At 40.4% G+C, this 11,001-nt stretch overlaps 1 protein-coding gene across 2 annotated transcripts in view; it reads left to right on the forward strand.

Moving 5' to 3' along the window:
- The window catches only part of GSR (glutathione-disulfide reductase), a 47,223-nt gene extending 38,297 nt beyond the window's left edge, over positions 1-8,926 (forward strand). The window contains exons 10-13 of one of the 2 annotated variants that reach the window (XM_007174063.2): positions 2,223-2,334; positions 4,202-4,333; positions 5,427-5,560; positions 8,004-8,926. In XM_007174063.2, the coding sequence (XP_007174125.2) occupies positions 2,223-2,334; positions 4,202-4,333; positions 5,427-5,560; positions 8,004-8,153 (528 nt within the window). In that variant the 3' untranslated portion in view covers positions 8,154-8,926. The remainder of the gene's footprint in view (positions 1-2,222; positions 2,335-4,201; positions 4,334-5,426; positions 5,561-8,003) is intronic. The other variant, XM_057537357.1, reaches the window with a different exon arrangement.
- Positions 8,927-11,001: the final 2,075 nt, after the last annotated feature.

Genomic DNA, 11,001 nt, shown 5'->3' on the forward strand with positions numbered 1-11,001 from the left:
TTGAGTGGGTTTTATTGGATTCTTTTCTGTTTATTCCATGTGTCCAGTTTGTCATTAAATCCCATTGCTTCTGCCTTTGGAATGGAAAAAAAGGGGTTTTTTCTTCTTTCTAGTGTCATCACCCTAGATCAGGTCATCGTCTTGCCATTTCCTGACTAGCCTTCTCCCTACAGATTTCTTTTTTACTATGATACCTGTCTCTTTAAAGCCCTATAATTATTTCTAGTTGTCTGCAGCTCTCATCCTAATGGATGGGTGTGTGACTCGTCATGGACATTGAGGCACTCGGGGATGGGTACAGATGTGAAGCTCATCTACCAGTGCTATAGTTAGCATTCTTATTTGTTCTTTTAAATTTTGAAGGACAGTCTAGTATAGTAGCCTGGGGCGTGGGTCCCATTGTTTGACCCAGTTTTCAACCTTAGTTCTGTTACTTACCGGTTTCATGGCCTTAGGCAAGTAGCTTAGTTACTCTTAAGTTTCGACTGCTTCATATAAATATGGGAATAAAAATAGTACTTGTTGCATTGGGTTATAGGGAAGAGTAAATGAGAGTGCATACTAGGTAACTTGCTTAGATTCTGGCTTACAGCATGAACTCAATAAATGTTAACCAGCTGCTGTTGATGGTGAGGGTGATGATTTTTCTGACATGCTATACTACTATACTAGTAATAATAGAATATTTTATATATTTGAGGTTTATATATTTGATGGAGCCTCTTGAGTAGTGTCTCACAGTTTGATTTATGTTCTGATATTAGTATCTGTTTTAAGTTGCATCCCTTTTTTATTTCAATAAAAGGTATTTTTCATAATTAAAAAAAAATATCCAGGGACATGTTTTACTTGATTTTAATCTTACTATTCAGTGGAATTTAGTAAAATTAGTTATCTATTTCTATATTAACAAAACTATTCATCCAGCTTTTCACCTTTCAAGAGATATTGTGCCTTTATGCAGATATAGGCAATGGTAAGTCCAGTTCTGAACTATATTTGCTGAATTTTTTTTAAATGAGGCAAAAATTTTCCATCTCATTCAGTGTTAAGATATATATTTATACTGCAAATTGAATGATTACTATTTTAAGTCTTGGCAGCATGTTACTGGCCTACTTTAATCTTTTAAAAAAATTTTTATTGGAGTATAGTTGATTTACAATGTTGTATTAGTTTCTGCTATACAGCAAAGTGAATGAGTTATACATATACATATATCCACACTGTTTTAGATTCTTTTCCCTTATAGGTCATTACAGAGTATTGAGAAGAGTTCCCTGTGCTATACTAGCCTACTTTAATCTTGCCAACAACTGTTGGAGGGTTAAGGATGAGGAACCCAGGAGCACAGAGATAAATTATCAACCAGGCTTGTAAACACAAGGAGTGGAGATGTCTGTATTATTTACCACTGTATTTACAGTGACTAGCTTAATGCCTCATTTAGAAGTTCAAGTAATTATTAATAAATGGGTGGTCTCATAACTAGTAAGTGGCAGAGCTGGGACTTGAACCCAGATCTCCCAGCTCCAAAGATTGTACTCTTAACCACTACACTACCTACTCCCTATGCCTGCTGGCCTTCTACTTCTCACATGGGAGTATATACACCAGGGATCTGCAGAGCCACAAGATAAGCATGACACATATTCTTGGAGCAAAAATTCGACTCAATGTATAGGGAGAAATTTTGGTTAAAGGAAACATTGATATCTTTTAGAGTAGAATACAAATTTTGCTTGGCTTTTTAAAGATAAAACTGTAAACTTCGAAGAAGTCTGCTTTTGATGACTGCTTCAGGCTGTGCCTGTCTGAAGTATGAGTTAGCATGCTTCAGGACGAGTGCTTCCAAGGAATTCAAAATCACTGTCTCAGGTGGGCTCCACGGGGATGCCAAGTACCATGTCTGATAGTTGAGTGATTCCTCTTCAGGCTTGCCTGGCCAGCTGAATCGTACAATGCAAAGTCAAATCCTGTTAAAACTCCTCAAAACTGAGTTAAATATTTACCTTTTAAATTAAGCAAAAGATATGAAACTTGCCAGCTTGCTAAGATGTTTTTCATCTTCTGGTTGAGTCTTGTGGTTTCTTGGAGATTCAAGCTGAAGAGGTGCCTGAAGTGAGGCGGATCCAGAGATGTGAGCTGCGATTTTTTTGTAAATGGGCCAAATACTTACATGATGTCCCAAATACTTACATGATGTCCCTTTACAATTTTAGGGGATTCAAACTGATGACAAAGGTCATATCCTAGTAGATGAATTCCAGAATACTAATGTAAAAGGTGTCTACGCAGTTGGGGATGTGTGTGGAAAAGCTCTTCTTACTCCAGGTGATGTTTCTTCTTTTTGGGGGCTAAGGGAGGCTCTGTGTGTTACATAAAACTGTTCAGCTCTTCATAGTCAAATCAGCTCAAGCAGAGTTAAAAGGCTGAGTGTCTTTATGTCATCAAAATGATAAAATGTGTTGAGATAGATGTTGGTTGGGTACCTGACATGTTATGAATAATATTCATTTTTTCCTTTAAAAATGCTTTGAATAGTATTTATTTTTCTTTAAAAGATTTTTAAAATGCATGGTGAAGACTGAAATTTTTTTTTTTTTAATTTATTTATTTATTATTTTTGGCTGTGTTAGGTCTTCGTTTCTGTGCGAGGGCTTTCTCTAGTTGTGGCGAGCGGGGGCCACTCTTCATCGCAGTGCGCGGGCCTCTCACTATCGCGGCCTCTCCTGTTGCGGAGCACAGGCTCCAGACGCATAGGCTCAGTAGTTGTGGCTCACGGGCCCAGTTGCTCCGCAGCATGTGGGATCTTCCCAGACCAGGGCTCGAACCCGTGTCCCCTGCATTGGCAGGCAGATTCTTAACCACTGTGCCACCAGGGAAGCCCCGAAGACTGAAATTTTTATACAGATGATACAGTCATCCTCTGAAGAATGCTGTAAATTAGAATCCGAGTTGTGTTGGTGACAGTGGAAGGAAGTAGTATTCTTATATGACTGTTGAGTCTTGATACAACCAAGGTTGATTCCCATCCTCAGAATCCCATACTTCAGCCTACTTCATGAGTTAACTAACATCATTTCAAGCTCTTTGTCCCGCTTCTGTTGGTGGTATCCATCCATCTGCTCTCACCTGTACCCCTCCGGGGCCTCACCATCCTTTCCAAAATGGTCCGGGTCTTACTCAGAATGGAAACACACACCCAAAGCCTTTTAGCTCTTTTAGGAAGCTCTCTCCACAAAAGCAAACTAACAAGCAAAGTTTCAAAACCTTCATAACATAATCTAACAGCTGAAAATTTTGTCGAGGTAAAAAAAATTTCTTATGTATCCTACTGATACCTTATTTTGGAAAAAAAATTATCAATTTGAAGTCAATAAAATTAATAACTGATGCTTTTACTGAACTCAGGCATTTTTTTTTAAATTTATTTATTTATTTTTGGCTGTGTTGGGTCTTCGTTTCTGTGCGAGGGCTTTCTCTAGTTGTGGCAAGTGGGGGCCACTCTTCATTGCCGTGCGCGGGCCTCTCACTATCGTGGCCTCTCTTGTTGCGGAGCACAAGCTCCAGACGCGCAGGCTCAGCAGTTGTGGCTCACGGGCCTAGTTGCTCCGCGGCATGTGGGATCTTCCCAGACCAGGGCTCGAACCCGTGTCCCCCGCATTAGCAGGCAGACTCTCAACTACTGCACCACCAGGGAAGCCCCAGGCATTTTTTTTTTTTTGACCATTAGGAATAAAAACAGGCTAAGGAGGATAAACTTCAAAAAAAAATTAATAAGAAATAAAAATAATTTTAAAAAGAAACAAAATATTCCTGTGAAATGACTATGGTTATGAAGTAGAACTGAAGATGCTCGAAATTAATGTAGTTTGCTGCATAAATATATTGAAAAGCTAACATCCTCATTAAGAGGTAACTTGCCAGATGGTTGGGAACTTGTAAATGTGTCTTTATTTTTTATTTTTTTGGTCATAATAGAATGTACAGAATTCACATAAGCCGATAGTTTTGAATTGTTAACTAAGGTATTATTGATAGGTCTTTTATTATATTGAACTAGATATTGTAATGAGCATTGACAGAAGACTTTGTCAGAACTTGTATGTTAAGCCAGATGGATAAACGGTTAGTAGAACAATCCTGCTGTGTTAAAATGAACAATAAGCTAAGCACTGCTTTAAAAATATCTTTGTAGTTGCGATTGCTGCTGGCCGAAAACTTGCCCATAGACTTTTTGAATGCAAAGAAGATTCCAAGTTAGACTATGACAACATCCCTACGGTGGTCTTCAGCCACCCCCCTATTGGGACAGTGGGACTCACAGAAGGTAGGTGTTTAAAAATAAAGGTCATTTATGGTTTCTTCCCCTCCTCTGCTAACGTTAAACTAGGTGTCTGTCAGCTGACTAAATCTATCTTAGCCCCCGGGTTATATTTCTTTTTAGTTACTAACTTCTCATCACAGGTCCAGTTTCCTCCCCAGCTACTAGTACTTTGAGAGTATAATTCCTTTCCCCACTCCACCCTATCTGTGATTTTTTAAGCTTTTTTACTTGAACTAATTTCAAATTTAAAGAAGAGTTGCAAAAGTACTACAGAAGACTCCTGTCTACTGGTAACACTTTTGCTGTATCATTTTCTCTCTATACACATGCACACACACTTCAGTATCTGTTTCCTAAGAACAAGGCCATTCCCTTACAGAAGCATAGCTTCAAATGAGAATGTTTAAGTGGATACAATATTATCTAAACTTTAGACCTTATTCAAAGTTTGCCTGTTATCTCAAATAATTTCATTTTTAACATTTTTCCCTTCAAGTCCAGGGTTCATTCCAGGATAATGTAGTATATTTAGTTTTGATACCTCTTTGGTCTCCTTTAGTCAAGAGAAAGAATTCCTCAGCCTGTCTTTTGTCTTTCATGACATTGACATTTATGTTGTAGATTGTCCCTCATTGTGGTTTGGTTTTTTTTAATATATTTATTTTATTAATTTATTTTTGGCTGCGCTGGGTCTTTGTTGCTGCGCACAGGCTTTCTCTAGTTGCAGCGAGCGGGGGCTGCTCTTCGTTGCGGTGCACAGGCTTCTCATTACGGAGCACGGTCTCTTAAGTGCACAAGCTCAGTAGTTGTGGCTTGTGGGCTCTAGAGCACAGGCTCAGTAGTTGTGGCACATGGGCTTAGTTGCTCTGCGGCATGTGGGATCTTCCTGGACCAGGGCTCGAACCCGTGTCCCCTGCATTGGCAGGCAGATTATTAACCACTGTGCCACCAGGGAAGCCCCAGCTCATTGTGGTTTTGTTTAATATTTCCTTGTAATTTGATTCAGGTTATGTATTTCCTGCCATCTCTCTGATAGCTCAGTGGAATTGTTTTAAGTTTCTGATAGATGCTTTTTTTTCCCCCCTGTGCATTATAGATGAGGCCATTTATAAATATGGAAAAGAAAACGTAAAGATTTATTCCACCACCTTTACCCCAATGTATCATGCAGTTACCAAAAGGAAAACAAAATGTGTGATGAAAATGGTTTGTGCCAACAAAGAGGAACAGGTATGGGAAAAATCCAGTAAGCTCAAAACTGTCTTCAAGGTTGGCAGGGATGGGGTATTTTGGTGAGGTGGGAAGGGAAGACCAGGTAAAGCTTTCTCTGATTCAACTGGCACAGTCCCACCTTTATCTGTCTCTGTCTCTATATATTGCGGTTCTTCATAATATTTCACATAGAAAGAAGGTTCCACTGCTATAAAAACATAAGTTGAGGCGGGGGAATTCCCTGACGGTCCAATGGTTAGGACTTGGCACTTTCACTGCTGTGGCCCAGGTTCAATCCCTGGTCAAGGAACTAAGATCCTGCAAGCCACACGGCATGGCCAAAAAAAGCACATAAAATATAAAGGGGAGAGGTTGAGATTGTCATTGACCAGTAGGCCAGAATAGATAGGCAACTCAGAAATATTGGTAAGTGTAAGAATCTAATGTAAAAAATTTAGACTTAACATAACCAATCAGTGAGGAAGAAGTTTATTTAGTAAAATGTTCTGAGATAATCAGTTATCTATTTTTGGTTTAACTTTTTGAGGAACTGCCAAACTGTTTTCCAAAGTGGCTGTGTCATTTTATGTTCCCTTCAGCAACGTGCGAGGGTTCCAGTTCTTCCTCACCTTCGTCAACACTTGTTACTGTCTTTTTTTATTGTAGCCATCCTACCGGATGCGAAGTGGTATCTCATTGTGATTTGAGTTTGAATTTGAACAGTTTTTTTTTTAAATAATTTTTGAAATAGGTGTTGTTTTGATATTACGTCAGCCTATTGGGCTTTTCTATAAATTGAGTTAAATATTAAAGTGGAACTTAGCAATATGCCTTGGGAACATGGCTTTGTGAGGAACAGTAATTTAACTGTGAAGATTCAGGTATGGTTTCCAACTTTTCTTATTAAAAAGAACATAGTCTGTATCTGAATCAGTGGCCCTTACACCAAAAGCCACAAGATGGTCCCTGGCTTCTGGCTTATAAAAATCAACATCACTGACAGTTGACAGAAGCAGAGAATCAGTGCGAAGAAGAAAGTAAGTGGTTTGGCAGGAAGATAAAGGTTGCTGTTTCTTGCCCTGAATGTTCCTCAGTAGCCTGAGATCCCCAGTTATTGAATCAGCAAGGTCCTTACTTATCTCTTCATATCAGTTATTTCTTTATGCCATTTATCATTCATTCATTTGGTAAACATTACCTGACAGTCAACTAAAGAGTAAGAACTGGGATACTGTATGGAGAGAAATAACATAAGGCTCCTGCTATCACCAGAAGCTCTTTGTAAATTCAATTTAGATCACAATATCTAAAAATTTGGCTGAATGTATATGCAGTACATGATTTGGGATTTCCTTGTCTTATTTTGAGATATACTTTTTCTTTCAATTGTAAAGAAACATATAACATTAAGTTTGCATCAACCATTTTTACGTGTACTGTTCATTAATATTAAGTGTATCCTTGATTTGTTTTTAAGCAACGTATTTTTGTGGCTAAGTTTTATATTCTCTAACTGCTTTTCAACAGTCTACTTACCCTAAAAGTATTTGCTGGAGGTGAACATTAAGTAGTCATTTTTAAATGTATTTAGAAACCTGACTGAAAAATATGATTTGAAACAAATGCCTCTTGTTGGTCATTCGTCCAGTCAGCCAGCACGTATGGGCTGAGTGCCTCTAAGGGCTATCTTTGTGCTTGGCCAGACGGGTAGAGTGGGGAGCAAAAGTGGGCAGGGGGACTTGCCCAGTGGTCCAGTGGTTGAGGCTCTGTGCTTCCACTGCAGGGGCCCCGGATTCAATTCTTGGTCAGGAAACTAAGATCCCACATGCCATGTGGCCAAAAAAAAAAAAAAAGTGGGCAGGGTCCCCTCCATCTAGAGATTAACATCTACTGGGAAAGATGGACTGTAACTGTCCAGTCCCCAGATGAATACAACTTTGCAGTTGTGATAGAACCATGATGGAGAAATATTGGGACTGAGAGCTCACATGATAGACGATTTAACTTGGTCAGGAAGGCAGGTGTAGCTATCTGAAGAATGAATGGGCTTTAACACTTAAAAGAGGGGAGGAAAGAGTGTCCAGACAGAGGGAACAGCCTGTACAAAGGGGAGAGCATGCCGAATACTCAGGACAGGAGGAAAGCTGGTGAGGCCAGAGTGGGGAGAGCTGAGTGAGGTAGGCAGGGGAGGGGCGTCAGGGCTACGCAGGGCTGTAGCCCATGTAGGCTGTGTTATGCTATATTGGGATTAAAGATGTAAGTTTTTTAGGGGTTTTTAAATAGCAGGTATCTCTCATGACTAATAAAAAATTTATTAGTGTACCTGATAAAAAAATTTGTGTGTGAGTGTGTGTGTGTGTGTGTGTGTGTACCTAGAAGGAGATTTATTACAAGGAACTGGCTCATACAATTACAGAGATAAAAATTTTTACTTGAAGGATTTTTGTCTTTTCTGTCGCAGGTGGTTGGGATCCACATGCAGGGAATCGGATGTGATGAAATGCTGCAGGGTTTTGCGGTCGCAGTAAAAATGGGAGCAACAAAATCCGACTTTGATAACACTGTTGCCATTCATCCTACCTCTTCAGAAGAACTGGTCACACTTCGTTGAGAACCCAGAGACTCGTATGGCTGGCAGCTGGACCAGTAGACCTTCAGAAAGGAACCAAATCATCACGTTTACTTACCATTCCCATTGTATGTATTTCTTTATTGTAATGAGGATCTTCCAGTAGTGGAAATTTTCAGTAAACTTATTTATGTAATTAGAAATCTGTTTTGTTATCCAGGATTGATTTTCATTTGATTACATCTCTCAATAATTACTATTTGTTTTATTAATAGCTCTGTGCTAGCTGGTTTTTTGTTTTGTTTTTGTTTTAGCCTCATGCTAAGTATAAAACCATATGAAGTACAGTGAAATTAATGTACTTGAATGAATATCACTTGCTAATTTTTATAGAGGAAGATGACAGCTGCTCTTCACATTTAAATAATGCAAGTACAGAGTCTTTTTTTTTTTTTTTTGAAGCCAGTACTGCGCTCTGCATATTACAAAGCTGCTTCAAGGATGTGAGTTTTCTCTAAAAGCATGTAACTTGAGAGGCCTGCCTCCTGTATTTTATTCTTTCTTTTGTTCTAAATGATTAAAAATGGTTTGTGTTACTTTTATGAGATGAAGTTCATCAAATTTGGGAAAGATTTGAGGAGGCTGGTTGCACAACTGAGAGGGACATTTTAGAAGTGATCCGTGTTTTCAGATGTACTTCAAAAGTCCTTTCCTCTGCTAAGAGTTCATAGTTCGGTGAATGATTTCAGTTTTTGTATGTATTCTTGTCATTTTATTTTTTGAAACTATTTCCAAAAATCTGAAAATAAAATCACAGTCTTCTTATAAAATTTGTTATGAGTTTATGGGTAACAGTTCATTTTCTAAGAATATTTCACATTGAAGGGTCAGATACCAATAGTGAGCTAGCTACGTTAAGTCAGCTTAAGACCTTATGGGGGAGAAAAGAGATTTCGCTTTTATAAATAAAGACCAGAGGTATAAAAGAAACATTTAGCAAATTTAATGGTTGAGTTGGAAGCACAGTCTAGAAATCATAGAGATTTTTAGCATTTTATTTCCATTAGCCTTTACCAGCTATGTAAGCTGGTTAAATTTTTCCATGGCTTTCAGTAGTGACTTAATGCTACTGACCTCTGTCATTAAGCTTTTACTGAGTGTCTTTCTGGTTAGCCATGGCTAGGCTGCTACACTGACAAATTAAGTAAATCCAATCTCAAAGAAAGAAAATTACCACTGGTAACCAGGTAATGTAAATGTTGCAGCAAGCAAACAGGATCTAAAAACCTGGACGTAGACTGACATGACACTGCCCCCTCTCCTCCACCAGCCTAAAAGGTAGTGGACCATGGTCCTGAGCTCCGCTGACCTGGTGGGTTTCTCATTCTAAATAGGGCCCAAGCTTTGGGTGTGATTCCAGAAGGAAAAAGGAGAGGCCCCAGCGGTCACATGTACCCTCACACCATGTGTGTGTGTGTGTGTGTGTGTGTTTTTAAGTAATTTTATTTAATTTATTTACTTATTTTTGGCTGCATTGGGTCTTCGTTGCTGCGCACGGGCTTTCTCTAGTTGCGGTGAGTGGGGGCTGCTCTTCGTTATGGTGCGCAGGCTTCTCACTGCAGTGGCTTCTCTTGTTGTGGAGCACGGGCTCCAGGCACGTGGGCTTCAGTAGTTGTGGCACGTGGGCTCAGTAGTTGTAGCTCGTGGGCTCTAGAGCACAGGCTGAGTAGTTGTGGCGCATGGGCTTAGTTGCTCCGCGGCATGTGGGATCTTCGTGGACCAGGGCTCGAACCTGTGTCCCCTGCATTGGCAGGCGGACTCAACCACTGCGCCACCAGGGAAGTCCACACCATGTGTTTTTTATCTCAGGAACCCTCTGCACTGCATTTTTTCTGGTTCTGGAGTAAATCAAGCTGGAAGTAAACCAACCTGGACCCTTTTCCAAGGGTCAGTCTTCGTTCTCATCAGTTCTCAGCTCAGTCCAGCCCGCAAGCTGATCTGACCCTTTGATGCCTCCATTCCACAAGGCACTGGGGAAGGTATGGGTACACAAGGCAGCACATTGTAGGTGCTCAGTAGATGTTTATTGAAGGAAAGACATGGTACTTGCTTTCTTTGAATAACCATATAATCTAGAATAAGAGAAAAAATTCTACACAAATAACTGCAGTTCAGAGCAGTGCGTTAAGCACAGGGTGACTGTATGATTTATTGACTAGGCTGGGACACTTTGGGGAGTGAGGGGGGCACCGTTAATTAATTAATTGGGACAGTAGACACAGATTTGTACTGTTGCAGGAAAATGGGACAGTGCCACCCTAGTGAGGCATTGGAGAGGTGGAAGTATACAGGTTCAGAGAAGGCAGAAAGTACCATTTTGCTGGGAGAACTGAAGAAGGCTATGAGAAGGAAAGAGGTTAGGTAGGATCTGGAATTTGGGGTTGTGCAGGAGGTCAGAGCGTGGGGCAGGCGCAGTGGGGCAGACGTGGGCCACGTATCCATGGGGAATGACAGAGCTCAACTTGGCTGGAGCACAAGAGTATGTGATAGGGCTTCCCTGGTGGGGCAGTGGTTGAGAATCTGCCTGCTAATGCAGAGGACACGGGTTCGAGCCCTGGTCTGGGAAGATCCCACATGCCACGGAGCGACTAGGCCCGTGAGCCACAATTGCTGAGCCTGTGCTCCGCAACAAGAGAGGCCGCGATTGTGAGAGGCCCGCGCACCGCGATGAAGAGCGGCCCCCGCTTGCCACAACTAGAGAAAGCCCTCGCACAGAAACGAAGACCCAACACAGCCATAAATAAATAAATAAAAATTAAAAAAAAAAAAAAAGAGTATGTGATAGCCTTGTATGGAATGTTCTTCCCCACTTGTGAACCTCATGATCTGG

This window comes from Balaenoptera acutorostrata, chromosome 21 (assembly GCF_949987535.1).
Source record: "Balaenoptera acutorostrata chromosome 21, mBalAcu1.1, whole genome shotgun sequence".
Classification (NCBI taxonomy): Eukaryota; Metazoa; Chordata; class Mammalia; order Artiodactyla; family Balaenopteridae; genus Balaenoptera; species Balaenoptera acutorostrata.